We start from the raw sequence: 15,467 nt of genomic DNA on the forward strand, positions 1-15,467 counted from the left end.
TTAAGTGTCAGCTCAGCTAGGCAGAAATTTCTTACAAAGGCTCAATGCCATTCATGAGTGCAGTTATCAAGCACTGCTTCGCTAGCTGCAGATGCTTCTTTTTGCCTATGTGTGTCAAGCCCAGACCGGTGCACGTAGAGGCCTAAAGGAGAGATAAGGCTGAGGTCGGCATCTGGGGCCAAGGATGCTCTGGGCCCTGTTGCAGTGCCATTCTGTTCACCTCATTTTCCTGCTGGATGCCTGGACACGAGGACAGGATGGAGCCTGTGCTGCTCCCATCAGCTCCCACCAAAGGAAACACTGCTGAGCTCCGTGGGGTGGTCAGTCTGCTGCTGGTGGTGCCTGGTGTGGGGAAGGGCTGGAGAGCTGAACCTCCTGCTGCCCAAACCCCGTGTGCCTCAGGGCTGGGGGCTGCGAGGGGCCTGCAGGGCAGAGCAGCCATAGGCAGGGCAGGAGGCTCTGGTCCCCAGCCCTAGAGGTGGAAATCTTGCTCTGCCCTGTGCAGTGCTGCCAGCTTCTGCCTGAGGGTCCCCCAGACCCTGTTCTCTTTTGTGAACAACAGTATTTATTATGCATCAAAAACACTATGGATTTTGCAAGGTTTTAGGAAGAACTGGGTGGAGTGAGAAGAGCTCTTGCAGCACATGTGTGATTTCATACCAGCAGCCTGGAAAAGAGCTTCCCTACTTCAGTGCTAGACATCTATCTGAGTGTTGGTCAGAGAAGGGAGAGGTCTAGCAGGCAGAGTCAGCCTCCAGAGAGGCAGGGATCTGATGGAAACCAAAGAGACCTGTGTGCAGGGCAGACGGCACGGCAGGGCTGGAGAGCCAAAGCATGCTGCCCACGAAGGGCCCTCCAGTGGCCAGAGCATCTTTAGATGCAGATGGTCAGGAGTTGAGCCTGCTGTCCAGCACACAGTCCTGTGTGACCACGGCTGCTTGCCAGTCTGGCCCTTCCTACTGGTTTCAGGCCACAGGGTCTGGCCCTGAGTTCTCCACAAAGGCATGGAAATGCTGACAGCCAAGTACCCCCACCCTACCCACCAGCACTGCAGCCATCTGCCCACCTCTCTGTCACCACACTCACAAATTAACACAATCCTAGATAGCTACAGACTGGGATCAAAAGTAGATACAAGGAGAGCATGGCAGGTCTTCTCTCTAAGTGAGCCCTATGCTAGTATTAGAAATCATTCCATCCAAGTCAGCATTTAAGTTTAGGGAATCTAAAACTAGCCATGAGTACACCTTTTCTATACAGCATTTTTCCTTTTAAAATACTGCCATATAGGAATTATAACCATAATCTTGACTGTCTGGCCTGAAAACCCCCTGGTCCCGCTCATGGTGTGCAGAGGCCAGCTTTACATGGCCTCTCACTCATAGTAAAGCTATTTCCACCTCTTTGATAGAATGGGATTAATCTTGACTGTGTGTTGGACTTTTTCAAGTGCGCAGAAGCATAAGATAAAAAGCCACCAGAAGGGGCGTTATGAAGCTCCAAATGGATGTGCAAGGCAGCGAGCTGCTGGTGAAAAAAGGGCTTTTTGCAGATCCCAGGTGACCTGCACACAGCCTCCCAGCTCCACGTAAGAAAGTTACAGCACTCAGACAGTCAGAGCAAACCTTAACGAGATGCACCACTACTGCACTGCCTGAAATCTCGGTCTTGGGAGAATAATGCCATTGCTTGCTGTACTTCACAAGATGTGCCCTGTGTTAATATAGATAATATAAAGACAAGGGAAAAAAAAAAAAAAAAAGGATAATCTTCTAATTTTTAACGAGGATTTGGGAGGAGGATTTTTGAGAAGAGCATTCTGATCTGTGTGCTGGGTAGGGGAACACATTCTGGGGAAGATCAAGCTGATAAGGGGAGAAAGTTAAATGCACGTGGGTAAAGAAGTGCCTCCAGAAGAAATTATGGAGATGAGGAAGGAAGGCAGGTACTTCTCAGATACTGAACAAGACTTTCAGCTTCCTCTTGCTTCCAGCTCTAAAGACATGAGCAGAGTAAGACAAAGACAAACACCTCATGTGAAAGGCTCCCAGCAAGCAGAAACTCCCTGGCAGGAAACCAAATGTGCCACTGCTCTTTGCTGCCAACATGAGGCTGGTGCCCCATCTCACCTCCTGACACTCCTGAGGACCTTATCAGGATCTGGGAGAGTTTCTTCCCTGCGACTCTGACTCACAAGGCTTCAGACTGGGAAGGGAGCTCTGGGACATAGGTGTACCCCAGCCTGCCACATGCTGGCCCCAGCATCAGGGTAATGTCCCAGCAGGAATCCCAAGCCACCAGCGCAACTGCAAGCCATGCAGTTGCTCACATCTGAGTCCGTGCATCAGATGCTGCAGATCTCAGCTGTGCCCATTGTCTGCCGCCTCCCCCAGCCCCGTCCTTCACGACCCCATGCCCCCATGTTTCTTCCCAGACCTCTGTGTGCCTCTGAGGGGAGAGGCAGCATGAGGGCTGTGCAGGAAGCTCCCACACCTCAGGCGCCGGGGCAGGTGTGCATGGAGAGAGAGGCACGAGCAGAAAAACTCTTTAGCAAAGAATTGCTGAACATTTTCCTTCAGCAGGGAGTATTTGAGCTGCCAATGCTGCATAAACAAACAGCTTCCTTGCAGCTTTCCACACACCAAAAATACTTGGTATAAGCATCGGTCATACAGTAACCATGGTGTTTTGTTTTCTCATGGAATGGATTCATATGTCCATTTAAAAAATTCCATTTTTTTTTTTTCCTGTATTGTCAGCTCTAGCAACAAATGAGAAGTGGGACAGCTGCATTTAAAAGGTTTTGCAAAACAAATGTTTCCTCTTTTCATGCCATTGCTGTGGGTATCAGGGCTGTGCCTGTGGCTGCACCCAGTAGTGAGCTGGGGGCCGTGCACCCCTGGGAGCACAGCAGGACCTGTGTTGCTATGCCAACGTATGGACTTCTGAAGGACCAAAGGCTGTATTTTCACAAAGGACTTCTGATTATTTTATTGGCCTTACACAGCAACTGCCATGTGCTTCTTTTGTTTATCAGTGGAAGATGGTTGCTTTTCAATGAAAGCAGTGACCGGCAGAAGAAAATCTGACGTTTCTGCAGCAGCACTGATGTGGTACAACCTCAGCATTCCCCACGTGCACTCAGGTTTGCAGGATATGATGTGAACTCCTGGGGATTTCGGTGGGAATACAGGAAAAACTTCAGAGCAGCAGCTGTGGAGCAAGATAAACAGCATGAGAACCAAGGACACCTCTAGAAGAAGAAAGAACGTCTGATGGCTCTGACTGGATAGGCGCCTGCATGAACAGTTGAAGAGTGTTTGCAGAATGCTCTGCTGGCATGTAAAGGTGGATGGGGAAGTTGTAGGGGCGGATGGGAAAGCTAGAAAAAGAAAAGTTGTGAAAGTATATAAGTGATGTGGGAACTTGTGATAAACGATTTGGATCGTTCACATCTGGGTCCGTGCATCAGACGCTGCAGATCTCAGTGCCCCGCGTGCTAAATCCTGCCAAACGGCCCCTGCGTGCCCCCTGCTCTTCTCAGAGACCAAGCACTCTCTGTTATTCCAAAGTATCATCGTGTTCTAGCAGTGCTCCGCACGGGTCCTTCGCTGTTGGGTTTTTATGACTCCATCCAGGAAACCCCTTTCCTCCCAGCCGCGCACGGCCTGGCTCCCACCGCTGAGCGCCGTGCTGCTGGAGCGGAGCGGAGCGGAGCCGCTGCCTCGGCCACGGCGCCGGGGGCTGCACGGCAGCTCGGCGGCCGTCCCGGTCCCAGCCGCCTTTTAAAGCGGGTTCCCCAGAGCAGGTCGCACGGGAAAACACTCGGGCGGGTTTGCGTATCTCCCGAGGAGGCCCCGCCACCCTCCGCGCAGGGCTCGGGCACCCGCACGGAGCTCTCCTCACCGGCGGCGGTCGGTGCAGCCGGCGGCTCCGGGCAAAGATGGCGGCCGCCCCCCGGAGCGTCCCGCGGGCAGCGGACCCGGCTCCGGCAGCGCCGCGGGCGGGAAGCGCCGAGGCCCCGCGGGCCCCTGGCGGAAGGCGGATCCCCGCCGCCGGCGACGCGGGCCGGGGCCGTGCGGGGCCGCCGGCAGCAGCCGGTGGGCGCGGGGCGGCAATGAAGGGGAGCGGCGACGGCGGGCCGGGGAGCCGCCCGGGCCCGCACGGCGGAGCCCCCCCCGGCGCGGCGCGCTCGGACGCAGGCGCGGGCGGCGCGGGGCGGGCGGTCACGTGGCGCGCGGCGGAGCGGCGGGAGGCGGAGCGGCGGCGGCCTGCCGAGGGTGTCCGGGCGCCCCAGGGCCGACCGCGACCTCCCGCCCCCGCCGTCACGGGGCGCGGGCCCTGCGCCCCCCCCGGTCGCGCAGGCGGTCCCGGCCGTCCCCCGCGCGGTCGCGGAGCGGGCCCGGCGGCGGCGGAGCGGCGACACCGGCGCCAGGTGAGGGCGGGGCGGCCCCGGGCCTCTCGGCGGCGCGGGCGGGACGGGGGCGGCGGGACGGGGGCGGCGGGGCGGAAGCGGCGGCGTCGGGCCCGGAGCGGGGCGGGCCGGGCTCGGCTCTGCTCTGCTCGGGGCCGCCCGGCGCCGGCCGAGCTCGCGCCCGCCGCCGCCCGGGGGGGGGGGTGATTGCCGGGCCGCGCTCAGCCGCGGGGTTCGGGGCCGCCTTCGGACGGGAGCTCCGGGCCGGGCCGCGCCGTTGGGCCCCGCTCGGGCCGCGGCCCGAGACCCGGGGCTCCGCCCGCAGCCGCGGCCGCACCGCGGCCTGCGGAGCTCTCGGGCCGGGCCCAGCCGGCGGCGCGCAGCCCCGGGAGGGGCAAAGCGGCTCTCGCTGAAGCCGTGCTGCGGCCGCTGTCGGCTCGGGCGCCGTTTCTGGGCTCGGTTCTTTGGCGGCTGTCTCGGAGATGTCAGTGAGGGTGCGATGACGTTTCTTTGAGCCCCAGCTTTTGTTTGCATTTCTCCGTAACTCACCGCTGTAGTGATGGAAAGGCTTCTGATCTTGTACTCTTGCTGCGTCCCTGCCTTTCTCCGAGCTCCGTTCCTTTCAGAAAGCCCGAGCTCCCTTTCCTCCCCCTGCCCCCCTCAGAAGGAGCCGCACTCAGCTGTGCTCCCCGGGCTGCTGCTCGGCCTGCTCTGCGTCCTGTGGGACTCGCTGCTTGCGTCAGGCGGTGTGTGGTGATGTTGTGCTGTTCTAGTAAAGAAATATCTGCTTCTTTTAAAGCATGTGGGAAAACATGAGAATTCCAGGCCCCTACCTGCATTTGTAAACTGAACATTTATGCTTTCACTTTTCAGCTGCTTAAATACTTGAAACGTGCGGCAGTAGAGTTACATTCTGATGAACATTTGTTCTATGGCTCAATTCTTCTCAGCTGTGGTACTGCCAAAGATCGCATACCTTTGTAGCAGATGTTAAATGTCTTAAACGCATAACTAGGCCACTGAATGGGCTTACAGTATGTTTTTATTTTTGAATACTATACTGATTGTTTTTGGAAGGAAGCTGGAGTTGCGGTTCAGTTACGTAGATACACCACGTTTAAAAGTTTTGCAGAGGCAAAAAGTTTGCTGCCAAGGACACTGAGGAGCGAAAGTGGCTGTAACGGTTGGATTGCAGTGGAAATAGAGCTGTTACAGGTCATTGGTGTCCCTCTGAAGGGCAGGGAACTTGGTGTTGGCGTCTCTTTCAAAACTGTGTCGCCTCTATTGAGAAATACAAATGCAATGCCATACAGGGAGCTCCCACTGGATGAACAGCAGGGCTTAAAGCTGAGAGTCCGTCCTGAATTGCAGAAATTGTATTCAGACATAAACTTGTTCCTTAACATTGGCCAGAGTGGAAGCTATGGGGAAGAACGCTTAGAACTGAGAAAAGCGAAGGGGCAGAAATGGCAAGAAAAATAATGCTAGACGTATACAGAACTGAGGCAGGGAAGATCCATCGCCGTATTCCAGGTGAGAGATTTCCCATCTGGCTAACAGATGGAACTTTTGTCATGTTTACTTTATGGAGGCACTGGTTGCTGTGTGTTCTATCTGCCTCTCGCTCTGCCCTGTTTGCAAACTTTCAGTGGCCTCGGAGCGGATCAGTTGTTCTTCAGCAGCAGCCACCCCACACAGGTGACATTTCAGCCCTGCAGCTTGTGTGTGTCTTAGCTCGTGCGTCTTGGTAGGCTCGCCTCGGGATGGTGTGTGACACTGATTATCTGTGGCATAATCTGAAAGAAAGGAGGGAGGAAAGGCTGGGCTTTGGATTGTATGGAGAGCAGGTAGGGGAAACTTTCCAGTGGTCCAGGAGCATGCGTTTTTCATCATCCTGATGGGCAGCAGGGCTCGTTGCTCTTGCAGCGTGTCCTGTGTCATTAGTTGGTGCTGCTGACAGCCCACCTGCCTTTGGAACAGCACTTTCAACACTGGTGGTGATGTACATAAAAGTAGGAACAACAAATGAATTCTGGTGTTACATATAGGGACCTTGATGTTGTGTCACAGTAAATAACTTTTCTTCATGTATTTAGGGAAGAGAAGGAGGAGCAGTCTGCTGCATAGCATAGCTGCTAAGGGAGCTTGCCTGAGGAAGGGAGGTGCTCAGGGTGCCCTGCCATCATCATGGGACTGAGAGGGCTGCTGTATCTGCAGCTTCAGGGAACAGAGGGCTTTGGGTCCGATTCGTACAGTGATTGAAAAGTACAGTAAAAGAGCTGTGCCTTGTCTAAATTAATTTAGTCCTTATATATAAACGGATAATTTGGAACAGGAAGGTGCCTGTAGTGAGCTGTGTATGTGGGAGTCTGAATTTTAAGTCTGCAGCTTGTGAAGAGGATGAGATAGTTATTGTCACCAAAAGGTACATGCTGCTAACTTCTCCAAGTCCTGTGTGCATCGTGTTAGTTTTGTAATTTTTACTCTTTTGATAATTAAATATATGTGACCTTGCAAGACTTGGGAGCTGGTATGATGGGATTCCATTTCTGGGCAGTACTTACACAGCCTGCATCAGATGTAAGCCCCTGTGTCCTGCACTCATGCAAGGCACACTAACAAGCCTCCTTCCTTACTGCAAGATACAAGCATGAAGAATTATTTTTGCCTTGCTCCCTGCTAAGTGGTGAGTTGGGGCTCGCGTGATTCCATTTCTCTCCAGGCAGGGGGGTGATGAGATGCAGGACTCATGCTGATGGTTGTGTTGGGTCCCTGCTGCTTTTTGCAGAGAAATGGGAGTCTGCAGTTACGGTGCAGAGACTGTGGCTGCAGGAGTCCAACTTCTCAAGATTGCCAGGCTTTTTTAGCGAGGTTCAGTGAAGAATAGTACTAGACAAGAAATAGTCATGCAGCATAGGAAAGTGTTCCTTCTGAGGTTTTCTTCAGGGCCCTCTTTCCATCCCACGTTAATACACTGCTGTCTAATTCTGTTGCATCCGTTTTACCATAGAGACCACACTGGCTCTTAATAGCAGTAGTGACAATAGTTAGTGCTTTCAGGATTTCATATTGCCAGAGGCTTCGGAGGGTGCAGAAAGTGCTGTGCTGCAAGCTTTTATGCAGCCGGGAGACTGACTTTTTTCTTCATACTTCACAGTGTTTCAGGATTTTATAAATTTTAGTGAAATTTCATGGACTTTCACTACACGGAGAAAAGCCTTGTGGAGGATACTGCAGTAAGTAAGAGGTAGAGGTTCCAGTCAGACTTCAGTTCAGGACTGAGAGTCACGAATACCAGCTTGTTGTACCAGCATTTATGAACATCAGCAAGGGTTTGGGGATAAAGCAGCCACGTGTGGGGCTGTTGGCCTAGACTGCTTTGTTGGGGATTGGTTCAACCTGAGATAAGAAGCCCGTCACCACCACTTGTTGACTAGGTTGCTACTTGACAAGGGTTTTTCTCGTAGCCTTCAGAAGATGAGATCAAATGGTTTCTTGTCGAGATACATCTAAGGTTAAATAGCTTCTCATTTTACTTATTTGCTAATTGCATTGATGGGCCTTAATGAAAAGTTACCAACTGCACAGCACTGCCACGGTGTTCATCTGTTATAGGCTGTGGTATATTTCTTCTAGATAGCAATATCCTTAATGTCTGACATTAATTACACCATGCAGTCTGCAGCTTCTGCAAGGAGTGCCAGTGCTGAGAGGGCTGATGTGTAGGGCAGGGAGCCTCCTGGGCTCCTCCTCAGCTCTTACACGTGGGGATCTCTCTGTGTGGTTACTTAGCTTGCTCTGGAGTTAGCACTGGGTTTTAAAGCAACCTTGGTAATGGAGGTTGTTGGCTTCTGTTGAATTAAGAATGAGTTGCCCAGATGGAGATGTGTCCACGGCAGTTTGGCTCTAGCTGTAGAGTTTCAGCACAGCTCATAAACTTCAGCTTTATAGAACCTTAAAAATGCCAGCATTCCACTAAACAATGTGCATCAAAATGCAGCACATGTATTGCAGCCATCTGTGGTTTTCTGTCTTTCAGGCAAACACAGGTTTTACTTGTTTTGTGCCTGAAGGCTGTGGAAGTGTCATGGAAAAATATGGGAATAGAGGAAAGCTGTGCATCACGATGAATGAAGCCTGCCTTCGTTTGCTTCGTTGCCATTTGGGCAAGCATCAGATCAAACTGGGCCTTTTTGTGTTGATTGAACTCTTTACAGGGCTGTCTGGAAGGATTCTTTGCTGTCTGTGAAGGTATCTGTTCAGTGCCTGGGTACTCCCGAGGTCTAGGTTAGATCACTTACTGTAAGGAAAACTGGAGGTAACGTGCTAAAGCTGATCAGTGACTTTCCATAACCAAACTTGATATTGCTGAGTGCTCAGGGGAACGGAGGCAGCAGCAGCCGACATCCCTCCTCCAGAGCACCTCGTTCTGCCCTGCAGCCATTGGGGCAGCCCGGCCTGACTGCTGTCTGCTGTCTGTGGTCCGTCCGCTCCATGGCACACAGCGCACAGCCCAGTGGCTGCACAGCAGGGAGTGTCCTGCTGTGGGAAGGGGGAGACGTTGGTATGTGTTTGCTTTTGCTGCATTTTGAGTTTTGGCCTGTGTTTAGTGAATGGTATTAAAATTTCACATTTCAGATTTTAGTTTTGCTTGTCAGCTTGATATTATGGCATTTACGTGAGTGTAATCACCAGAACAGCTGGAATCAGCGGCGTTATCCTCGTGTTTTAGCCACTGAGATTCTTTGCTTAGCCCTACGCTGCTTCTTGAGTTACGATGTGAAAAGACACAAGAAGTTACCAGAGGTCCAGAAATGGTAGGTTGCAATGAAAGCTGCTGCAAAGCATGTGTAATGCGATGTAACGTGAGTAGTGCTTCCCTCCCTTGGGGCTGCTGGGCCAGCAGAAATGCCAAGCACAATACTGTGGGATGTTAAAGGGATTTTTCTCTTTTCTAGGTAGAAATACCCAATTTCAGCTTATTTTTCTGAGTTTTATTCCCTCACCTGCTGCCACGCTGATGAGCAGGTTGCATGTAAGCAGGAAATGTGCTCAAAGAACGTCACTGCTACACTGCTATAAAACTCCTGATTTGGTTTTGCTGAAGCCACCAGTTTACTGCTGCGCCTTCATTACGCTGAAAGGTTGGAGAGCATGGTGGGGAAGCCATGAACAGGAGCAGGATCCAGGGATGGTTCACCTCGCTCTGTTGGCCATCTGTGATAGGAATTTCCCACTGCATGTGTGGGCCCACAGTGTGCTTTGGTGGGGGTCAGCCTGAGCTGGAGGGGTCTGCTTGGGATGAGGCGGCTCGTAGCAGTGTATTGTTGTTGTGCTACTTTCTTATTCCCTTTTCTATTTTTCTTTTAATGAATGACATCCAAAAGGGTTTATCTTGAATCAAAAGAGGGCAAATGGGGCATTAGTGTGGATAAAACTTGCTCTGTTTTATCAGCCAAAAGGAGCGTATGTGGTTCTTTACCTGTGACAAAAGGTTGGTTTTTCTAGATCTCAGTGTTTGCGTTTAATATTGGGATGTAGTCAAAAAGCCCATTTGCAGAATTTAGACTGGGGCAGGATTTGCTGCAAAGCTGTGTTTAAAAACCAAGGCGTTCATTGTGGAACATTGGATATTTTTGTAATTTTGTATCATTGTTGTATGGAACATAGAAACTTTCTTTCAAGATGTCATTTTTTTGGGAGTTACTGTTTCACACAATTTCCCAGCCTGGAATTAACTGAAGACAAAATGCAACAGAAGTTGTGGGAATTTCTGGTGGGAGGCAAAAGAAGTATACATTGCATTTGAATCTGAATGCTTAGAACAAGTATGTAATTTTGGTGTTTGCATCATAGACCCCTTGTGTATGAACCATGGGATGAATCATAGAATCACAGAATGGCTTGGCTTGGAAGGAATGTCAACAATCTAGGAAGCATCGAGGATGCTGGATGTGTTGTTGGTTGTTTTATTTTTCCAGTATCCTTTTATTTCCATTTAGATGTTTGAGCAACATTCTTCAATGAAGGCAGAAGCAGGGAGGGTTGTGTGGCCTTTGGAAATTATGTCATTATTTGCTGCTGTCAAAGCCTTTTTCTTCTTGCCATCAGTTCTGGATTCCCTGATGGACTTGATTGTAGTCTCATTTCTGGACTGATTTTTCTTCTTGGTCCTGGTTTCAGCAGCTTTAAATAATTGCCACTGTGTGGATGAGGGTTGCGCCCTGGCATCTGCTGACTTCTGGCATCTGCTCATGAAGGACATCAGCTTGTCCGTCCTTCTGGTTCTTCCATGCTTGTGAAGGAAGTGCTCTCACCCTTTCCAGCTAGTGGACAAAGCCTTGCTGTGCTTTACTTGCATAGTGCAAGTGGGATGGGAAGAAAGAGACATAAAGGCTTCAAGCTCTGCTTAACAGGCGGGTATAACCATAAGTTCAAATCATTTGAGCTTGTCTCAGGACATGACTGCCAAGGCACAGCTCATTTTGTCCTGCCTCCATCTGGCAGGGCTGCAGCCAGCGTTTCCCAGCACTCAGCTGCCCCAGCTAGCTGCTGCAGGCTGGCTCAGATCTGCTCTGATCCCCTCTCCCAGGAACCTCCTGGCATTGCTAAGCACTGTCCCATCGTGTGGCACTGGATCTGTGCTGTGGGCTCCTGCTATTGGCCCAGGCTGCCCGCTGCCACAGCTCAGGCTGTTCTGCAGTTCTGCACATTGATTCCAGTGTGACTCTCAGTCATGAAAGCTGCAGTCCCGGCCTCTACAGGCATCTACACGAGGTTACCAGCATCAGTGTTGGAGTGGGGTTTTACCGTGTGTGCTTAGGCCTGAAGGCTTTTGTTTTTATTCTTTTTTTTGGGGGCAGGAGGAAAATGGTGGTGGGAAGGGTTATAGGGAGGAGTGTTGAATGAAGATCCTTGCTAATTGTGCTTGTGGGCTGGCTTCTGATTTATGGCAGTCAACCTTATAACCAGGGGATTACAGAATTTGTTAGCAAGAGGAATGCAGCTGGGATTCATTTGGTTTGGGATGGAAGACAGGCCGTGTTCTGCCCAGAGAGGAAGGTTTCACAAATCATCGCTTCCTGCTGTTGCGGTCAGTATAAATCCTACCTGAGCGTAGGAGCAGGCCAAGCTGCGAGTTTGAGAGGAGGCTTTAAAGCTGCCACAGGTACTTCAGAAATAATGTTCAAAATAAATAAATAACATTGAATTGTTTGTGCTTTTATAGAGGAAAAGGTCATTTTCTTGGTGCTCGGGGCTGTCAGAAATATTTGTGCTTCTCAGTGGAGGTAGAACATCTCCCCCTGAGTAATTGTACATATTTTAAGCATTTAAAACTCCATGTATTGATCCAGTATTTCTCCTTCTGAAAAAAGGTTATACGTTTTTTATAGGTGTTTGTTTTGTTATTTCCAGAAGATGCAGCTTGTTTTTCACAGGGTGCTCATTCAGTGTGGTTGTCCCTAAGGCTGTTCCTTGTGTTGGGCTCTGAGCTCCTTCCTTCCAGAAGTCAGAGTATGTGTAATGAATGAAACAGGGTGATCTGTGGTTAGGGAAACCAGCCCAGCCCTGCCAAAGACACTCACCATTCATTTGTTTGTGAAAATCAATTAAACCAACTTTTCTGCAGATAGTTATCAGCTGTGTCCTCATTACCTGGGCACGTGGTGTGGAGCTGGAGTTTGACTCAGTGCAGCTGCCAAGTGCTCAGAGCTGTGATTTAGCTGAGCACGAAAGAGTCTGGGGAACAAATAAAAAGTACTTATCTGAAAGCACTGTGGAAACACATGGGAAGTATTTTTACTTTCAGTGTAGACTGCAAAAGAACATGGATTACAAAACCACCTGTGTCTGCAATCCCAAATCTGAATGGTGTTCCAGAGCGGAGGCCTGCTGCTGCAGCAGGGTGGGCTGTGCTGGGTTAGGTGGGCTGTGCACATCTCAGTGCAGGGTAAGCCTTTCTAACATGGTTACTTTCTGGATGAAGAAAGGCTTTTTTTTTTCCAGCCGCTATCTGCAGTTCACCTTTAATCTCTGACTTGCGGTTTTAATTTGTGTTGGGAACTTGAACCTCTGCTAAGAAGCTGGTCTGCATCCCATTGGAGGGCAGAGCATCCTGAAGTGAGTGTTTCTGGTGGGTCACGCTGGATGCCAACAGTTTGGGAGTTACAAGGTCATGGCAGCATCGCCTGTTGGTTTGATTTGTTAATCACAGTGGTGGGTAGGAACTGGTTCCTTTCTGTATTGACTCTTGGATGCTTGGAATTGGATAACAAGTATTTGCTGAGCGTTGGGTGTGAGATCAGAGTGGGGGATCGGGCTGTCCCATGTGGTCCTGTAGTCATGGCTGCAGGCAGAGTGGGGGAGTGTGAATCTCAGTAAATGCTGCTCTTCTCTGTACCGTATGGACAACTTCTATCTTGGGTTGTACCTCTGCATAGGTAACATAATGTAACTGCAATTTATTGTGCGTTTCTTGGAGTGAGAAGTATCAGGCACATGACTTGATTTACTGAATTCCACTAGAAGATGGAGAAGTTGTGGGCTAGTGTAGAGGCAGTACTTTTCAAGCTGTAATGTGCTTAAGCAGCTGAGAACACCTAACGTTCACAAAGAAAGCATTGTGTGCTGAGGAGTTCTCTGGACAAGTAAAATTCTCATAAAATGCTGAATATCTTCTGATGCTGTGGCTTTCCTACTGCTTTGTTATACAAAGCATCTGCAATCCCTTCTATTATGTTTGGTGGTTCCCACCCCCGCTCCCTGCAATTAAAGTGTTGCTGAGTGCCCCGCAGTTTCCCGGTGGCCAAGTGTTGCAGAGTTGTTATGGATTCATGTTTGTCCTCTGTATGATGTGGAGATGAGAGTAATTGATTTTATTTACCCTTCCCTTTTTCTCTGTCATTTAGGTCAGCTGGAATACCGCTCCAGTCACATGTGGAAGGATTCTGTCAGAAAACCACCAACTCCTGTTTGTTCTGGTGGACAAACAGCTCGGCCACTGCGATGGCCGCGCTGCTCGGAGTCGTGCTGTTTGTCCCACAGGCCCTCGCACGGGGTCACCCGGTAGGTTTTTCTCTCAGTGTTCTTTGTGCACTGTTGAGTGCAGCTGTTTGTGTCTTTGCACACTGTAATTTATTTTTTTTCCCAAAGTATCTTCTGAACGTCTGACTGGCTCCCGCTGTTGGGCACAATGGTTTTGGACAACCTACCAAAGCGGGAAGATACATGTGCCTCCTTGTACTCCTCGGCTATGGAAGACTTAGACGTGGATTTGGATTCAGGACTGGAGGAAGACAAACTGAAACAGGAGGCTGCTCCTGAAGATTCCACAATCTTTGTAGCTTTTAAAGGAGATATAGGGGATAGAGACTTTGAACAGAAACTGAGTCTTATACTGGAGAATGTACCTGGCCTTCTACATATGGGTAATGTACTTTCTCATCATTTTTCCAACTGTACTTAGAATAATTAATTACATAATCAGAGTGCTTGTAAAAAGAAATAGATTGCCATTTTCTAGTTCCTTGGATGGTTGGTTGGGCTTGGTCCATCTGGATGCTGTTCTTCTCAGGGGCGCTAAGTACAAGTTTCTGCAGTTACTTTATTGTTCAAAACTGATCTGATTAGTGAATTCATTCATTCCTATTTGGTTCCAGTGTTTTACTTGTTTTTTTCTCTTTCATTTCCCTCCGTTACATGTTGCTCTTTTGTATGAAAGTGAAACCAAGCTCGTCCAAACAGGACATGCTTTTTAATATCTAAACCATCCGATTTAAACCGCTGCAGTTGAGAATAGATTCACTCTGAAATAGCTGGGCCTGTTCAAGCCATTCCTGTCACTTTGCTGCTGTACTGACCTCATCTACCAGGCTTTTTTTTAAAGTGGGGAGAATGGAGCATTTTCACATGGTCCTGCGTGCCCACTGTGTGCTAGTTTTTTTGGAACAGCAACATCTTTTATCAGCTTATCTAGATTTGGAAAAAAACATCTGTCCACTGTCTCAGCATCTTTGCAGAGGAACTTATGATAATTAACTATAGCTGTTTGGTTATGTAGTCTTTCTCACGCAGTAACAGTCTTTCTGGATGGGTGCAGTGTTGGGATGGTTTGGGCCAGTGTGCTTGCATCAGTGATTTGCTCCCTCCCCACTACCAATCAGCCCAGCAATGCCCCTCCTCTGATCACTGGAGGAGATTGATGTATGTTACTGAACAGTCAGGTGACTGCCTGCTATCAGTATAGTCTGCTACAGAAACAGGTAAACCAAGGAAGATTGCCTTAAATGCAGCAGCAGGTGCGTACACAGCAGCACCACAAAGTGCAGAACCACAGCAGCACTGCTCTGCTTTGGCTTATTATAATATAATGCAGCCTAAAAGCCACATAATTGCCAATATGAGGTCTCTCTCCTCCTTCCTGTCTGTCTTTTCCTGAGAACTGGAGGTCACTGTCCTATCATGCTGCTTTTTTTGTATGTTCTTTTGAAATCACATAGTAAAAGAAGAATCCACTGTTCTTTAAAGGCCATCAGTTTTTTGTGTTTAAAGAACTCTGATTTTCTGGATTAGATTTTAATATGTTTCTTGTGTTACATGTTTCTTCATAATGCAGAGTACCATTTCTGAAAGCTAACTTCTTGCTTCTGAATAAACAAGTCAAATTTCTGGGTCACTTTGTTCTTGGCTTTCCATTTTCTCTAGTCATAATCAGTTGGAACTGATGGCTTTGGTTGTTGGGGTCTGAATGGAAATTACAAAGCTGTGATAAGGCAAATACGCTGAAGAACAAATCCCACTGGTTTGAGCTGTGTCCTGGAGGTAGTTGAAGATGATGTGGCTAGCAATGGTGTAACTGGTGCAGCACTTTGATGGGAGCAAATTCGATCTGTGTCTGCGTGGAGTTGCCTTTGTTACATACGGGCATCTGTATGCTGCATCCGTTATAAGTATTAATGGCAGGATTAATGAACATGATTCAAGCTTCAGCTGAGAAAGCAGAAAACAAATCTTTAAAATCAACTTGTTTGAAATGATCAGTGTGGTGAGTTAT

At 49.4% G+C, this 15,467-nt stretch overlaps 1 protein-coding gene and 1 long non-coding RNA gene across 5 annotated transcripts in view; one reads left to right on the plus strand and one right to left on the minus strand.

Moving 5' to 3' along the window:
- Positions 1-2,878: 2,878 nt before the first annotated feature.
- On the minus strand, positions 2,879-4,039 carry LOC116236861 (uncharacterized). Its single transcript, XR_004168630.2, has 2 exons — positions 3,907-4,039; positions 2,879-3,213 (listed from the first exon to the last, which is right to left on the minus strand). It is a non-coding gene; the product is annotated as an uncharacterized LOC116236861 (long non-coding RNA).
- A 248-nt stretch (positions 4,040-4,287) lies between these two features.
- Positions 4,288-15,467, plus strand: part of NCOA6 (nuclear receptor coactivator 6) — a 41,304-nt gene continuing 30,124 nt past the window's right edge. For all 4 annotated transcript variants that reach the window (XM_090152267.1, XM_090152268.1, XM_090152269.1 and 1 more), the window contains exons 1-3: positions 4,288-4,435; positions 13,324-13,480; positions 13,568-13,842. In XM_090152267.1, the coding sequence (XP_090008393.1) occupies positions 13,608-13,842 (235 nt within the window). In that variant the 5' untranslated portion in view covers positions 4,288-4,435; positions 13,324-13,480; positions 13,568-13,607. The remainder of the gene's footprint in view (positions 4,436-13,323; positions 13,481-13,567; positions 13,843-15,467) is intronic.

Source organism: Phasianus colchicus, chromosome 17 (assembly GCF_987193195.1).
Source record: "Phasianus colchicus chromosome 17, bPhaCol1.hap1.1, whole genome shotgun sequence".
Lineage (NCBI taxonomy): Eukaryota > Metazoa > Chordata > Aves > Galliformes > Phasianidae > Phasianus > Phasianus colchicus.